We start from the raw sequence: 18,407 nt of genomic DNA, 5'->3' as shown, positions 1-18,407 counted from the left end.
GACTTCATGGATTCTATCAAATACTAGGATACAAATACTCCATCTGCGTCGTGGCTGGAGGATCCCTCATCTCTGCCTCCAGCCTACAAGTCCTGGACTCCGCCTCGGCCCTCCGATCCAACGGCTCCTGGCTCCCTCGTCTCCACCATTGCCCATTGGCCCACCAATCTACCGGGCTCCCTCGTCCTTCTGGCTCCGCCTTGGTCGGTCGTCGACCCGCCATTGCCTCAGAACTCCACTCCTCCCGTTGCACCTCGTCACTCCGTCCCACTGGCTCCGTTGGGTTCCTCCCTCCCTCCAGCACCACCTCGGTCCTCTGTCGCTCCGGCTCCATCGCGGACCTCCTGATCTCCGCCTCCGCCTTGGGTCGCCTGAGCCATGGACTCCGCCTTGGCCCTCCAAATCCTCTGTGTCGCCCTGGTCTCTCTGTCTCCGCCTCGGGCTCCACCTTCACTTGCTCCGCTACCGTCGATCTGCCCCCTGGAGTCGTCAGCCGTGGTCCGTCGGCCCTGCCATGGTCCGCCATCATCCGCCATCATGGCTGCGGCCTGAGTCTCACCTGACTCCTCCTGCTCCGGGTCCCTTCTGTCTCCACCCTGGCTCCTTCCTCCGTCGTCACCAGCATGGACTTTGTTTGTTGTCCTCCTCCCGGGAGTCCGTCCTCGGCCAGAGCCTCCTCCTGCACTGACTTCCTGTTTCCATCCCACATCCACTCCTTTTGTCCACCCCTGGACTATTTGTATTGATTTTTGCCTCATGTGCCCATATATGGTTTTCCTGTTCCTGCCCTCATTATGTCATTATTAATTCACCTGTCTTAATTAAGTTTATTGTAATCACCTGTCTTTATAAGTTGTTTTCAGTTCAGTGTTTGTCATCCGGTCTCGTCTATGTGTACGTGTGTATTTACCCGTTTGGAATTTATTAAAGACTTTTGATTTCATTGACCTTCATCTTCGCGCTTATCCTTCACACGTAGTTGTGACACCTTTGCCCACATTTACCAAGGGTGCCAATATTTGTGGAGGGCACTATTTAAGGACCATCCGGTCCTAACAGTCAGAAATGAGAATAACTGATTTACTGCTTTATTGCTCATGTTATTGCAATATTGTTGTCCAATTTGTATGATTTAATCAGTACAATTCATTTCTTTGAGCATTCGGGTTTGATCAGATTTCATCTGCCTTTGTCTTAGTGCACAATGGGTTCTAATCTTAGCCTCCAATAACGGTAAGAAATGTTGGCTTGCAATCCTTTATAGAAACTCCTGTGATGACCTTCAGATGAAGAACAACAATTGATGGCATAAGAGACGTTTAGTTACACTGACTCGTCTATATGATATGCAACATAAATATCTCCTTATTAACATCAGTTTCACATTATGATCTAAAAGTTTGCTCTGAAGAATCTACACAGTCTAGAAACATACCCTTTCACCCAGTAATGACAGGACTCCAGATACTCATTACCTCTTGTTTTCCTTTTTCCAGGCAAAACATTAGTTCTGTGGCCTGCTTCGGTTTGTGCTCTACTAATACCACGTCACTCAGCTTTAGGAAGGTGCCAAGATGGACCGGTTGCATGACAACATGTCCTCATCCTTGAAAAGCGGAATATAAATATACATGTGTCAGTTTTTGCTGTGTTTTGGGTTGTTCCTTATGTAAGTTCCCAAAGTATAATATGAATCACGAGGCAAAAACCCAGCATCAAAACACCACTCTGTGGTTTTATTCAGTGTTTTTTGTATTAAATGCTGGGCAGCACATGCACACATACATCAGCTGAATGAGTCATTCACAGCACAAGCCATGACATCATTCTTCTCTTTGCTTGAAATTTAATATGAGCAAAAGGGGAGGCAGAAACATCTAGAAGTGAAGGAAAACAGAGGTGGAGGAGAATTAAGTGCTCATTTGAATTGCAGTGTTTTAGAACGAATGACTCCCGCAGTTTTTCCCGCACATACTAAACATGTAGCGAGCAGCAGTTCGGGCATCTGGTGTAGCGATTGAACTACGCTAATTTTGTGCAGCACATGCCGGGACACTACGTGAGTTACTTTAATGCAGGGCTGCCGCTGCCACAGCTCTCAGTCGACGTGACCCTTAAGGGCCAAACAAACACATGATGCGCATTAATAAATCAGGTGAGGAAGACGACCGCACTGGTGAAACTCCCTACGGTACAACAAATCTGGGGCTTGATTTGCATTAAGCAGAGAGTTATAAGAGCAAATACACTAGCCACTGAAGAACTCTTAATGAAGAGCTAACAGTACTATACAGGTAAAAATAAAATAGAAATTTAATAAAGTAATCAAATGTAAAATAAAACACTGCATCTTCACAGTATGATTTAAATACAGATTCATCCTTTATTAAAGCTACATTTTTGACATTAAGGACAGCAGCAGGCTCATAAGGCTGCTGTCACTAATTCTCAAATTGTGTTTAACTGAATACTCATCCAGACCTCTGGGGTGACAGCCTGTCTTTCCTACTCACCAGTTAAAGTTAGAAAAAACAATGTGTTATGAATTCAACAGTGTTAATCGTTCTTTGGTGTGAGCGAGACATCATCCCCAAAAATGTACACTTTGCACTAGGTTTTAGTTAAAAAATGAGCAGCCACTGACATGGCATGCCCTCTTCATTTAGATGTACTCTATACATTACATAGAGAAATATTTTTGTGCATAATATGGCTTATAGCATAAGGAATATAGTTTTCATTGATCTTTTGAGCTTGGTCTTGTGATTGCAAAGCTCAAAACTTTGTTAATGCAGGGACTGAAGATTTCATTTCTCTTTGATTTTAACAGCACATTTTAGTTTTGTGCCTGTGTGCCTTGACAGCTCACCAAGTATATTTTTTCGTTGTCAATTAATATGATAAGATGATGTACACAGTCTAGCAGATTTGCTGCTGCTGCAATGCAAGCACAAAGCTACTGCTAAAACATACACAGGCTGCACTGAGCATATAAGCAGATCTAGACTTCTGAAGTACTAAGGTGAAGGACGTGTCACTGTCAGTGAAAACTGAAGGGAGACCTGCTTACATGAATGTTAAGGATTTAAATGTTACAGATATATCATTTTGCTTTTCTTGTGATCAAGCTTAGATCAGCCATGAGAATCAATATAAAACAACTCTTTTTCAACGTTGTTTTTTCTTTTCCAGTATCAAAATCCCATGCATCCTCAAAGAGGGAGGAAGCACTGCTGGAGAATGTGACTCGTCTGGGAGAGCACTCTGAGACCTTGCAGAGATCTCTTAGCCAACTGCCCTCCCAAAGCGACCTTCTGGAGAACATCTGGAAGCTTGAGAGCCTCTTCCATAATCATAGTGAACAGCTGCAGCTGTTAGGTAACCTCTCAAATTCACAGCAGAAGAGTCTAGAAAGTTATTTATACTTATTCTATGGTCAGGCATATTTTTTAATGACTCTGTTAATGCCTACTGATTTATTTTACATTGTGGGAAGAAAGTAACCCCATATTTTGTTTCTCCTATTTTGATAAGTTAAAAAAATAAAGTATGAGAGAACGTATTTGTTTATAATGGTTTGTGCTTGGGGAAAAAGGGCACTCTGAGAAACATAATTTTAAAGACTATAAAGGGCCATGGGCAGTATGTCTAAGGTGTAGAAAGAAGTCTCACAAACTTGCTGAAGAAATCTTAGCTCCAGTTTATGAAGCGTTTATTTATTTTTTTTCTGTAGCTGTATGCTGCCATTCCATTTCATTGAAAACATGTAGAGTGCAATGTATTTTGATATGATATATGATATGATATACAGTTTTGATGGGTAAGTTACAGAAACAAATAAAATGTGTCACTGTTCATCAAAACAGTGCATATAGAAATATATAGTGCATAAATCATATAGACTGCTTCAGTGCCGCTGTACAAATAAGCATACATAAAATAGCAGATCTAGACGTGTGGGGCTGGGGGAGGTGGAGGGTTTCAGAGGAGCACTGATAAGAGCTCTTCACAGGTCCACCCGAACCAGAGGGCCTGGTTCGCGTACAGGTTCGGGTCCATATTTTAAATAGTCACTTGGTGTCCGGGACGGGTCCCAGTCTATTACTTTGGGTCCTGGCTCTATGTATAATTCTCGAGTCAATCCGAGTTAGAGTCAGTCAGTGCAGATGATGATGATGATGATGAAATATGGCAGTGCTCTGCATGTGTTTTATGTAACTTGCAACATTGTCAAATTAAAATGAGATTGTGTAAGCCGAGAAAAAAGGTGAAAAAAAAATACACAAGTGCTACGTGCAGAGTTAAGGATTGCATGGTGATGAATACCTTTTTCGCTGATTCAACAGAAAGCTAATATAAAGTTTTGTGTGCAACAAGCATACTTGTTTCAGGTAGAGACCAAACAATACCAAGTATATGTAAACAGTGTGCATATGCAGCTTTTGGGCAGTGTTCTGGTTTGTAGCTTCACCAAACAATAGTAAACCATAGTTGATCTATAGTAGTGAACATTTGAAGGGGATCAAAAAAGTTGGCCTAAGACAAGAACAGGTATTCTTTTTGGTTTTAGGACACATTTGATGAAAGGTTTCGATCCACTTCAGATGTTGACTACTGTATATATATTTATTTATAGCAGATTCAAATGAGCCCAAACACAACATAACATGACGCACAGATCTTGAGATAATCCTCATAGAGTGCCATTACATGCTGCTGTGCTAAAGCTACAGGATATCCAGGATTTGATCGGATCGCGATGACGATGATGCACTGTTTTCCAACATCGTTTAAAAACATGGGGAAGTTCAACCAATAGAAACCTCACGCTTCTGTTACTAATATGACCAGGGCGACTGGCACAGGGCTTGGAGCGTGACATCAAAGATCTGCAGGCCTTCTCCGAACACACCACGGACTCTGTGGCTCAGCTTTGGGAGCATCTGGCCATGATCATCCACTCCAGCCAGAGGAACAGCAGCAGTCTGGGAGAAGAGCTAGCCTTCGCCGCTGGCTCTATTCGAACCCAGGATGCGATTCTAAAGACAATGGTGGTGAACGTAGACGCTCTACAGGAGCGCCTGGAGGAGATGGGATGGACAGTGCAGACGTTAAACCATTCGCTTAGTGGAGATGTGAGTCTGCACCAGGTGAAAATCTGTGAACTGCAGGAGAAGATCGGAAATGTGTCACATGACGCCACGAGCATGAGGATCACACAGTTACACCTCGAGGAACAGCTCAGGAATGAGATCGAAGTCCTGAACGTCATCACCGCAGATCTGAGGCTAAAGGAATGGGAGCACTCCATGGCGCTCAAAAACTTAACTGTATTACAAGGTAGGTCTTGTTCCTTCTTGTTGTTGTCTCAAGTACAGACGATTTTACCAAAAACAAAAGCAACTGTTGTTGAAAGAGTGTAGTGTTTGATGGCTGTATTTGTCAATTTTTTTTTTTATTGACAAATTGAATAAACATGTTAAAAGTATAAAATTGCAAATTGCTTAATCACAACATAAGATGTAGGCACTTCTGAGTAGCAGTAGTTTAGTATTAAGAAATACTTTTATAACTTTTTCATACCTCACCGTGTGTGGTTTGACTTGTTTCTGATTTCTGATAGTGGTTGGTTGCTGTAGAAAGTTTTGCCCTTTGTATATAAACATAACATATATATATAATATTGCATAATATATAACACTGTGTGTGTGTGTGTTTGGTTTATATATACTGGTGGGGACTTAACCCTGAATACACACAAACTCATGGGGACTCGTGTCACGGTGGGGACCTAAATTGAGGTCCTCACGGGTTCAAAAGCTTATAGATTATGCAGAATGAGGTTTTTTGAGAAAGTAAAATGTGCACAGTTTCCTGTGACGGGTAGGTTTAGGTGTAGGGTTGGTGTAGGGCAATAGCAAATATGGTTTGTACAGTATAAAAACCATTACGCCTATGGAGAGGGTTACAAGGATAGCTGACCAGACTGTGTGTGCGTGTGTGTGTGCGTGTGCGTGTGTGTGTGCGTGTGTGTGTGTGAAGCATCATTTTGAAGAGTACTTAAAAGGGAACCCACAATTGAAACAAACAGCTCAAAATTAAGCAAAACAAGACAAAATAGTGAAGTACTTACAGTACTTGTTTGCTGCTTACAGCAGCATTGCAGATAAATTACTTGAAAAAGCTACACATGAGACAAGTGTATACCAGTTACATAGTGCAGGTACTGTAAAAGTGATTCAAAAATAAAAAATAAACGCCTTTTTTGGCCAATGTAAATAAGCTATAATAATTCAACATTAATTGGATCGAACTTTACCACCTGTGTGAATTTGTTAATAAGCAGTTCTATATTGTCTCAAACCTACAAGTTAATTTCTGCAGATGCTTATTACACTATCGTGGTTCAGCAGTAATTGTGTCACTGTGCAGAAACCACTCTCTGCTTGTATGTTCTCTTGTACTGCCATAATACAAGTCATTGTGTTTTCTAGAAACATTATAGAGATGGATGAAAAATAACTAATTTAATAATAAATGCATTTTAATCAATAATTAATAACTCAATTACACTGTAAAATCCAAAAGTTTACCTTACTTAGATATAATTAGTTGTCTTTACTTAGTTGCTATACTTACTTGGTTTTAAGTTACAGCTACTTTCAAGCGAGTAAAACAATTTACTTACTGCTTTGAGTGATGTTTACTTAAAATATTCAAGTATCCACAAAGGAACCAATGAGAGTAATAAGCCAGTGAGAGGCAGCAGTGCACTAATATGTTGCTAATGTGCAAAATAACAACAGAAGAAGAAGAAAAGAAAAGTGGCAGTTGTTAATCTGCAGTTATTTTTCAGTAGTTACATTCACTCATTTCCCAAAGTCATCTTGAAAGTTGTTTCAATACAACTATATATTTGAGAGAACATCACATAAGCTGACTTCATAAATTGATGTTGATTTTCGTAAAATGTTGTTGGTGTGTTTTTTTTTTTTTTTTTTTTACTTACCATTATAGTGATTAATGTTCCCTTTGGTTATAATTTTCTTCCTATTGATGCAGCAATGCAACATGAAGTCATATTTTTTTTTTATTTCAAAGGAAGACACGTGTTCTTTATAAACACCTTCAGAAACTTTATTTGGTTGAGACAGTCCTTTAATATTTGTGGTAATGTGCTCAAGTCACAGACTTCAACATTGAGCATGTGAATTACAACAATGGTAACAATTCAATTTTATTTTTATTAATTGTGACAATAACCATTATATTATTTTATTTTCTCTTTTGTTGTGCTACTACTGACACAAGTCAGTAAATAAAATTAGCAAATAAAAACAACAACAGTAAAACAAAGCAATTGCACAATTTATTCATGCCGCAATGCACTCTGGGAGTCAGTGAGTAGCTATACTAAGTCAAGTGTAAGCCTAAAGTAAATGATCAAGTACCCCCTACAGTTCTTTTTTAGTTACTAGAGCTCTCGTGTAAGTGAACTATACTTATTTCACTTTACTTATCTGTTTGCATGCTTTTTTTAAGTAAGCCCAACTAATTAGATTTTACAATGTAATAATAACATTTATTATTATTATTATTATTATTATTATTGTTGTTGTTGTTGACATATTCCAAGTGTCCAACCAAAGGGAATGGTAATCAGTCACTTTCAATAAAACATCAAGCATATCAGTTAAATAGAGTTTAATCTCTCAAAATTCTCTTTGTGTAAATGTTTATGAAAAATAAACTCACTTCTTTCAAGCATTCTCACATAAGTTACTGTGAGATTTATTTTTATTGGCAGTTGATTTCCAGCTGTGTTGCTGCAAGTCACTTGTAATTGTCAGCTCTTTTCTGTTCTTCTTGTTTCTTCAGTGACTCGTTAACAGCAGGTGTCGTTCCTAATAGAAAATCATCACTCGTAGAGTGAACTGACTTTAATTAACTGTGGTACTGCTTCAGTGTTAATTTTACACTGTGAGCATATAAACACTGAGAAGTGTTGATGTAACACTTCTCCCATTTGCCATCGCTCGGGCAAACAAATAGTTCTGCCCCAAACTCGCACAACTGAGACAGTGTTCCTGTGTCAGGACTGCTCAACGAACAGAGCATTTCAAAGCATCACAGAGTCACAGTTTTGGAGGAAATCAATCTACAAATGGACTGCTTATAATGATAGAACAAATTGTTTTAGAATTATAAACACAACACACATCATTTTTTAAAGGAACTGAGTAAAAGTCATTTTACTTAAAGATCTCCATAGAAGACCTCTTTCCATTGATACTACACACACACACACACACACGCACACGCACACGCACACCAAAGAGCTGGGTAAACATGTGCTCTGCATTGTACAAATAGGACTAAACAAGGGAACAGAGTCTGCTAGTCTAGGTCATAAGAAAGAGATTTGTCGTTAGGTGACTACTGAGCCTGTAATTAAAAGTTTTTCAGTGCTGTGTTTAATTTTTAAAATGTTGTTTATCTGCTTTTTAGGACCGCCAGGACCAAAGGGTGAGAAAGGTGATGTGGGGCCCCTGGGACCAGCTGGACTTCCTGGTTTGACAGGAATAAGAGGTGCAGCACAGTGTAGCACAGCCAAAACACCAGCAACTGACTGAGCAGCTATACTAGATCTACTCCTTTAGTGATATCTCTTCAGCATATGCTCATTTACAGTCTAAAGCCCAAAGTATACTTCGCTTTTTACGCGTACGCGAGGGAGAGCGTACAGTGCGCGCGATGCGAATTTCGTACACGCACCACCTGGGTTTTGTAACCTTTGCAGGTTGCACATAAAAGTTATTTTGCAGTAATCAGTTGTTCCACAGGGTGGCAACACCATCCTGGGCCATTGTTTCACAGTAGAAAAGGAAACTAAAGTGACGGAACAACATCAAAACAGTGGAGACAGTGGACATGGATGAAGCTTTCTAGAGCGCACGTGTCCTAGTATACTTTGGGCTAAACATGAACATTCACACAACCTCTAGATCATCTATATGCATGAACACAGCCCAATAACAGCTCCCCTTGGTTCAAATAAAGCTATATGTATTGTTTAAGAGAATTTAGGAGTATATATCCTATTATCCTTTTTTGTGTGTGTGTGTGTGGTCAGGCTTGCCAGGAGAAAAGGGCATTCAGGGTCCTCGTGGACTGGCAGGACGAAGTGGTCAGGATGGACACAATGGAGAAAAAGGAGATATTGGGCCTGAGGGACCCAAAGGTCAGACCTTTATGTTGACACACGCACACCATAATTTCACTATGATTTTATTTGAGACTTCTATAGACTTTCTTTTTTATATATGAGGTAAATGATATTTTCTGTGTCCCAGCCTGAAGCCTAAACCTACTTCTCACAGAAACCTGTGCAAATCACTAGATTTAAACAAACATGATTGGGCCAATTTAGAAGCCTTTTAACGTAATGAGGTCCTGCTTTCTAGCCAGTGTTCACTATATTAGTGAGAATAGAGAGCGAAGACATTTTTGACCTCATAAGCACTTCATAAACCTGTACACACACATAATGTACGTCTGTAATCTTCACACACTTTCTCTTTGTTTGAGTCAGCCTAGTGCTACCCTACGTAACATGAAACATCTTTCCAGGCCATTTTACTTTTCTAATGTGCACCGGTTACACTGGGAATGTGTCATAAGAAATTACATTTCTGTTACATCTTCCGGTTCTTTTCAGGGGGTTAGTTTGACTGACACTCTTCGCTGTCTGCTGCTTTTGATGCCACAACTCAGGATAGGAAGAAGTGACGGGGCCTGTGTGTGTTTCTCTAGTTCCAAACGGTGTTGTCATTCCTGCAACTCTGGATGATTTTGTCATGTCACAGAGATGTTTTGTGTTCACTGGGAACAGATAATTCACTGGAAGATGGGTTCGGACAGGGTATGAGGTTCTGGGCTTGTATCAGAACTCATCTCAATCTCAGCTTTGACTTCAGACTTTATTTACTTCTTTGTTTCTATTTTCACTCTGTATTTCAATTTCGCTCTGAGCTCAAACTCCAGCCCGCTGATCTCATTCTCCGAACATGCGCAGCTCCTTTAACACCTTCCAAAACATGTACTGATTTCCCCGAATGTTCTCCAGAACACCTCACCATCCTCCGCTCTCTCTTCATCCACAACTTCCACCAAAACAATCCACCCGTCCCTCCTATTTTCACTGCCTCATTCTCATGTCATTGGACCTCAGAATCTCCTCGATCTGGGGCCTCACAAGACGTGTGACCGCGCTGGCTGCGGTCGGCCGCAGTAGATGCGTCATGTTTTCACAGCGTGTGACAAACAGCTGGGAAAGATCAGTGCGATTTGGCCAAACACGCTGCCGCCTACTACGGCCCGGCAGAGCGAGCTCTGCGGTCGTGAACGACTGACATATATAGTATTTAGCGTTATGTAATCGCTTCAATAGAGCCATTAAGAAAAGTTTACTCTTTCAGATTCTGTCATTTGCCAACCAAAATGCAAATAAGTATTACATTAGATTAAGTCCAGTGGTATAATTAGATTTTTTTTTTTTTAGACTTTTTATGCCTTTATTAAGTACAGACTTCGAGCCGGGAATTGATTTCGTTGTGAACGCTGCCCATGAGGCTGTTGACACCAACGAAGTTTGAACATATCTGAAATCATTCTGGAAGGCTTTTCAACTGATTGTGTGCTACAGAATAAGTTTTGTGGGCTAAGTGCGCGCACACACACACGCAGCGCTTGTTGTTTGAATCAGTGTTGGCAAAAGGAGCAGTAGTTGGTGACCAAGTCAATACTGAAATTGTAAAAATGTGATAATATCAGTCGTTATCTATAGTAGGCTACAATTTGTGTTTGAATAAGGAATAAGGGGAGATCAGTATGTCAGTTGTGTCATCAAACCATAAGTTACTGTAATTGTCTGTGTGTGATGAGTGAAGTGAACGTGAACTGATATCTCATGCTCATTGAACAGGGAGCAGTGAACACTGCGTAGGGACCCTGTCATTTGGATCGCCACTATAGTCGTGTGGAAGCTAAAACTGAGTCGTTTTTTGAGGACTAGTTCCTTTTTTTTTTTTCGTCTTCTGAGTTCATAATGCGTTCTGCAGTTCATCACAACTTTAAGGAAGATTTGGTTCCCCGTGACCCATTTAAAGTTTATTTATTTACTTTTGTGAATTTTAGTCATTACACCGATCACAAAAGAATGAATAATTGTACTGGTCAGTAAACATGTGACTCTTTGCTTCATCTGCAGGTGTGAAAGGAGAAAGAGGACAGAAGGGAGAGAAAGGAGAGCGTGGAGACAAAGGAGGAAAAACAGGTGAAGATTTCATTCATGAAGAAAATATGAAAACAGATAACTGTGCACATGTTCACATGTTTTTCTCTTTAGTAATCTTGTAAATGGCTACATTATAACATTGTATTTATGTGTTTTAACTACTTCTGATGCCTTATGAAATATTTTGTTAAGGGTGCCTTGTATTTTGTAAATTTATGTTGATCATGCAGATTTAATGATTATATTCCTTGAGACTGACTTATTTTTGTGAAGTTTTATTTTTTTTTTTAATAATTACCCTGTCTCCAACCCTCTAACCGAAACGCTTTGTTTTGGACGCGCTTGCCTCCTTGATTAGAGCCATGAAATGATTTAAAAAAACTCCAGATGGTAACATTGCAAAATTGTACCTAAAAGGTATGAGGAATAATTTGAGGAGGCATAAGAAGAGTTAGTTCAACCAAAAAATGCCTCGCATTACCTCACCTCACATTATCCCAAGCCGTAAGAAATCTATTCATCCTTGAAACACAAATAAACATATTTTTAATGAAACCTGAGAGATTTCTCTCCCCCCATTAAAAAATGTATTCCACAAAACCTTCCATGCTCCAAAAGGTGTGTAATGACATTAAAAAAAAATCCATAGAGATTGAGCAATTTAATCCAAGTTTTACTGAAGGCACACAATCACTTGATCTGATGAACAGATTTAATTTAGGCTCTTGTTCTCATATAAACGTTGACCAACGCACATACATAGAGCACCAAACGTGATGTATAAAAAATGAAACAAATCACAAACGAATGGTCCTTTCACAAAAAAAGCAAGCTGAATAAGCAGCGGCCTAAAGGAAACGCTACAGAAGAGGGAGAAACATACAATGCACCTTTAAGCAGAGTTGGCAAGTCATGAAGTCACTTTGTAGGATGGTTAATTTACCATGGGTTGGATTTGGAATACAGGTTTATGATTTCTAAGCAAATTAAGGTCTGTGGTTCTTAAACTTACTTGCAGACTGTTTCCTGTTTAGTTCTAGCACATAAATTGCACACAGTCAAACCTCAGATGTGGCATTTGAAGCCATCGTGTGCTCGAAATATTTTGCTAACAAGTTCCCATATAAAAGCAGCACACAGAGCGTCTGATTTGGTGAGCACATACGCTTTGTATATTGGCTGAAAGTTCAGTGGCTTAGTGTGGATAGTTTTAATGCAAAAAAAAAATATCTTGTCATTTCTTTGTGATTTAAGACATTTAGGGGCAGTTGATGTGGTGTAAACTGACATTTAGTAGTAGCGGAAAGAAAAAAATGTAGTTTTCCAAACAAAGTGTGCTCTTTCTAGCTGTTGATAATGTGTGGCATTTCTGTAATGCAGCGTATGGTTAGAGTAAAACAGAGAGTGACATCCAGGTTTTGTGTAGCCGTGTAAGTACATATGTTGACTTACTGCTTGATTATTTGAAGCTCAGGAGTGTTTTCAGACATGGGATGAGAGGAAGACATGGGTCTAGTGCTGTTTTAGCAGGGTTAGGCTAAACATTTTAAAAGTTGCTTATGTAAACAGTCTGACATCATGTTTGGCAGGTAACTGTATCCACATGGAGCAGCTTATATTCCATGAAGTAATTTGCCATAAGCATGTCCTGGCATTTATATGTTTAAGGGGACGTGATAGCTTTGCGTTATAACCTGATAATTCACCTCTGCCACAGTTTGAGTCTAGTTCGCTTTATTTATTTCATCTCCAACAACACTTTCACATAAAAATATAATAAAAATAGCAACAACAGTGGAAATAGTATGGTGGGTGTAAGATCTAATAATGAGTTGTTGTACATTGGGACTGATGTACACACTCCAGTTAAATATGTTTGTCACTGGAGTGCTTAATCATGTTCTGTGTGCATGTATTTGTTCTGTGGAACACAAAAGAAGGTCAAAAGAAAAGACATCTTCGTCTTTTTTTTTTTTTTTCTTTTTTTCATTTTGGGGGTTTTCAACTATCACTTGAACAAAACAAGTGACGTCACTCTCTTTTGGACACCGACAGCTTGGATGAGTTGCACTGCAAGAAAATAATCACAGTTTGCCATAGATTCTCTTTCCCCTGTAGTTTTTCCCATTAGCTCATGCATTGTCAGGCAAACACATACAGCTCAGTGAACACAAACCAAACACGGCTCACGCTGATGCCAGTTTACGAATAATTACCAGGCAATAATATGTCTCCAGCCGCTAATATTACCTTGGTTGAAAACAGATTCTTTAAATAGGTTAAATCATTGGCGTATTAATTGCATTAATTATTTTTTTTTATTTTTAATATTATCAATGTGTAAATGAGCTTAACATTTTTAAAAGCATAAGTCCATATTTTAGGTATAGTGATTGGTATTGGATTGTTTTTTGTTTTGTTTTTTTTCCACAGGATGTGTCAACAAAAGTCTCTCAGGCCATTATTATAAGTCCATGCACATGCGTCCCTAATGACAGTCACATTGATGGTAATGCTAAACCAAGAAAGGCATGCTTTACTTTTTATTCATCTGGAAATATTCATGTGATGCCATCAGTAACTGTATGATGTCATGCTTACATACACATCTGTTCTTGTCATTTGTTTTTTTTTTTCACAAATGTGTCTTAGAATCATTCTATCGTCGTATTACTGATTTTTTTTAAAGCTGCGTCAGGTGTGGTCAGTCAGCGACCGCTGAGGCGGTTTTAATAAACGTTTCACCCTCTGTCACCAGCTGTCTACTTTCTGTGCCGTTAACGGCTGATTGTAATGCAGTCTTTCGTTCTCTTTACTTATTTTCTTAGGCTCGTTCTCCGAGCACACCCTTCTCATGGCTCATGCATGTGGCTTTAATCTGCCGTGTGGGTGTGTGTTCGCTGCCAGCAATCACACAGCTGTTACACATTTACGAGATATTTTTCTGACTGTGCCATCTCATTGATCTACAGTACTCTGTGTGTTCTGCATTAATGTCATGAAAGTTAAAAACACTCCGCATGAACTTGCTCTTATCATCTGACCCCGACACCAGTGACTAAAACATCCGTGCGAAAGCAGCCCCGGTCTGACGGCACAGTCGAAATCATCTTCTCTGATCGCTGTTGCAGGCTGAGGTGAAGTTTAGGATGTTAAACTCTGAAATAGCTCTCAAACCCTGCAGACGTGACCGTAATCTTCTGTCTTGGAAAGCGAAGATCAAACACATTATCTCAAAGTCTGTAGTTATAGTCTCTTGTTTTATATGCATATCCTTTAGTTTGACCTACATTTAGATTGTATGAAGAACAAAAACGTTTGTGACAACTGCATCACTGTGAACGGTGCTAAAAACAGGCAATTTAGAGTAAATGTGTTTTACACATTTAACTACAATAAAGGCAAGCCTTAAGGGTGTTGGCGGACCTTTTGTTGCAGGACTTGTTGCACAATATGTTGGTTATTGATGCTTTTGCAGAAAGTCCATGTGATCAGGCATATTTGTCTTCGACTTGCCCAGACTTTATTTAGCAGCTGAAAAATCCCAATAATGTCTGAGTGATCAGGGCAAAGTGCAGCATCTGGATGTGTGTGTACAAAAAAAAAAAAAAAAATGTGATTAAGAATGAATAGAAGTTTAGCTTTAATTAGAGTTGATGATTTATGGAAAATTGGGTAACACTTTAGGGACCAATTCTCAGTATTAACTGGATATTACTACCATGTTAGCTGTTTATTAGTTCTTATAAAGCACATATTTTGCATGACCATATTCTAGATTGCTTAATCCACCCCACACCTACACTTAACTACATTACTAATTATTAAAAAGCAGCAAATTAGGAATTTATTGAGGCGGCAGATGTCATGTTACAGTGCGACTGATACTTGTTTGAAGTCACAGGTCTGGTGATTGAGGTGGGCTCATGGCCCCTGCAGTATTACATGACATCTTCTCCAGCCACTATACAGTAATGTTTACTAAGAACAAAACCTTTTTAGAGGGAGAAAAAAAAATCACTTGCTCAATAAACGTTTTTGATTATTTAACTGTTGGTTGAGGTGCTGATCTACAGGCTTTTTTATCCAAGGCCTTCCATGTCAATGTCAATACAGCATAAGTAGATATACTAGATATTGTGTATTATGATTTTAACACAAATCCATTAAAGTCCATTTTTTTTTCTAGGTATTTCTCTGTATGTTTCTATTCTGATAGATTCAGTGAATGTGTGTGTTTCAGTTGAGGAAACGCTGGTGAGGCTGGTGAACGGCTCTGGGCCTCATGAGGGTCGAGTGGAGGTGTTCCATGAGCTCCGGTGGGGGACGGTGTGTGATGACGTTTGGGACATAAAAGATGGAGACGTTGTGTGCAGGATGCTGGGCTTCCGTGGCGCCAAAGAAATCCACAAAACAGGCCGGTTTGGACAAGGTCAGAGTGACTTCAAGGCACTTTAGTGCACTCTACAGTACCGTGCCCTAAAAGGGTTTTTAGTCATACTTGCTCAAATTTTCATACTTGACTGTTTGTAGCTGAAGAAGAGCATGGCATGTATGGGAAAGCCATGGGTTTGAATTCTAGGCAATGTATGAACTGATTAACTATACTTTAGACTCTAGACCCAGCTGTAACTTGGATAAAAGAATTTGTCAAATATTTAAAGTGCATGTCCATTGTCTTATTGTATTAAACCATAAATATCGATAAGATGCATGAGATCCATTTTGGACCGTTTTCTCTCTCCTTTAGGCACTGGCTTAATCTGGATGGATGATGTTGCTTGTGTTGGTACTGAAGACTCAATTCACCAGTGTAAATTCTCAGGATGGGGAAAAACCAACTGCGGTCATGTAGAAGATGCAGGGGTGACCTGTAACATATAGCCTGTTTCAAGTCTTCCACATCCTGTAAAACGGACAGTTAAGCTGTAAGTGTGGATGATTTGCAGGCTCTGAGGAAGCAGTGGCTGTGTCCTTCTACACAGCAAAAGACTTATGAACCAGACCGTGGCAGAATAAAAGGCCCTGGAGATCAGACACAGGGTCAACATCCTACCTGCAAACAATGCCTACCCAAATACTTCAGCCATATCCGTCAAATGGGGGAAGAATATCCCACCTCTAGTAGAAATGTACGTGTGTGTGCGCGCGCGCGCTCTATGCTGCTGCTTTGGACTGTTTGTGTGTGTGGTTTTGTAAGAAGAAATTCTTTCTTTATGTGAAAACCAAGTTGGAGTTTACATTGTGTATAGATAGATGCATTTAACTTTCCAAAGAGATTTATGAACACACTAGCATATTTTTATAGCATTTAACTCAGTAAGGATTTAAAAGGATCATGTAGTTGCAAATGTGCCTTTAAACTAAACATCGACCGTAACAGACATGACATGGTCAGCAATTGTATACCTCAGTTAATGGTGAGTACCAATTACAGTCAGTATTCATTGTTCAGTAGTTTTATAACACTATTAGTATTGGTTCATCTTTGACCAATAAATTATTGTTTACGGAATTTAGTGTCAAATAGCATTTTAGAAAATGATACAATAAAATATATATTATAAATATGAGTTATGGAAGAGTGATATATTGTAGCATGCAGTATATGTACTGTTGCCGATGACTATGAGCTTCATTTGCCCATTTTGGATTTTCTAGTGATCAGCGTTAAATGAGTGAATGGAAGGAGATGTGGACAAACTTTGCTTTCTTTAATTTTCATTTGTGCAGTAGTTCATTCAACAGGCAGAGAGTGTCTGATTGTCTAGTTTTCTGACTAGTGCAGACTTCTCCCCTGATGCTGTCAGAGAGAGGTGTCGTCAGTTTTGTTTGTCTCCGGCGGTAGTGCAGACTGTCGAGCCATGATGAACATCTGTTTGCACACAAGGGTCAGCTGCGCCTTGTAAAGTTCAGGCAACGATGCAGCGACCTGGGGCCGGTTGCATAAAGGGGGACCAGTGATAAAAAGTTTGTTTTTCTTTATGTCTGGTCCTAATGTTTTATATTCAGTTACAGAAAAATGTCGATTAGTCAAGCTGAATCGTACAAATAAGACTGATTACTCTTTGGTTAACTGCTAGTTGATCAGACTCAGTACTTAAGACGCTGTCTTAACATAGAGGCTAAGTTTATGCAACTGGCCCCTGGTTTGGTGGCCAAGCATTGAGGGGTTGGTCCAGGACTGTGAACTGTGCCTCCTCAGTGAGAAGACTGGACTACCAGCTCTAACCTCTCTGCGGCCCGTTCCATCGCCATCACGCCCACGGGAACACCTTCAGTTACGCACTGGTGGGGGAAATTCATGTCCATGGAGTTCCTCATTATCAGCACTTTCACATGATCATCCGCAGATCTCCATTCAAAATGGCCCAAGACAGCAGCAGCTGGGGCAGTCACATCACAGACTATCACACAGATCCTGGATAGCCTTTCTGCTTTTGTTCACATTTCAATTCAGAAGCTAGCCAGGACACCTCCACCTCGGCCTCTCCTGCATTGCTCATGCTCGCCCGAGAGGAGAAATTGCATATTGTGCACAAACTGCAATATTTCAAACACTAGCTGCTATGACATCTTCACTATTACTGAGCATTTGCAAGTTATACATTATCTAAAAGCTGAATAAAGAAGCTTTCCACTAATGTATGGTATCTTAGATTAGGACAATATTTGGCCGAGATACAACTATTTGAATCATTATTGGAATCTGAGGGTGCACAAAATCTCCTTTAAATTTGTCCAAATGAAGTTCTTAGCAATGCATATTACTAATCAAAAATTAAGTTTTGATATGTTTACAGTAGGAAACTTACAAAATATCTTCTTTGAACATGATCTTTACTTTATATCCTGATGATTTTTGGCATAAAAGAAAAATTGATAATTTTGACCAATACAATGTATTTTTGGCTATTGCTACGAACATACCTGTGCTACTTAAGACTGGTTTTGTGCTCCAGTCTCACATATATTGTGGCAAGAATATAGAGTGTCATTTGATGGACAGTTTACACATTACTATACATTTACGTAACTTAAAACAGGCTGGCCACCAATTCCCAACTTTGGCCTTCAAGGGTCACTTTCCTGCAGAGTTTAGCGCCAAAAC

The 18,407-nt window shown here is 39.7% G+C and overlaps 1 protein-coding gene across 1 annotated transcript; it reads left to right on the top strand.

Moving 5' to 3' along the window:
- Window positions 1-2,136: 2,136 nt before the first annotated feature.
- scara5 (scavenger receptor class A, member 5 (putative)) lies at window positions 2,137-16,866 on the top strand. The gene is made up of 8 exons (XM_051104950.1): window positions 2,137-2,191; window positions 3,193-3,378; window positions 4,852-5,340; window positions 8,509-8,589; window positions 9,134-9,241; window positions 11,270-11,335; window positions 15,540-15,728; window positions 16,047-16,866. Exons 1-8 carry the CDS (start codon window positions 2,137-2,139, stop codon window positions 16,178-16,180), a joined length of 1,308 nt encoding a protein of 435 aa, XP_050960907.1. The 3' UTR covers window positions 16,181-16,866.
- Window positions 16,867-18,407: the final 1,541 nt, after the last annotated feature.

The sequence above is a fragment of the Labeo rohita genome, unplaced genomic scaffold (genome assembly GCF_022985175.1).
Source record: "Labeo rohita strain BAU-BD-2019 unplaced genomic scaffold, IGBB_LRoh.1.0 scaffold_845, whole genome shotgun sequence".
NCBI lineage: Eukaryota > Metazoa > Chordata > Actinopteri > Cypriniformes > Cyprinidae > Labeo > Labeo rohita.
This window is presented reverse-complemented; position numbering and strand designations above follow the sequence as displayed.

Bases quoted from the DNA above. Each gene is read 5' to 3' on its own strand.
- scara5 (XM_051104950.1), top strand. From the start codon at position 2,137: ATGCGCATTAATAAATCAGGTGAGGAAGACGACCGCACTGGTGAAACT. The intron at 2,192-3,192 runs GTACAACAAATC...TTTCTTTTCCAG, and splicing joins CACTGGTGAAACTCCCTACG to TATCAAAATCCCATGCATCC. The intron at 15,729-16,046 runs GTCAGAGTGACT...TCTCTCCTTTAG, and splicing joins AACAGGCCGGTTTGGACAAG to GCACTGGCTTAATCTGGATG.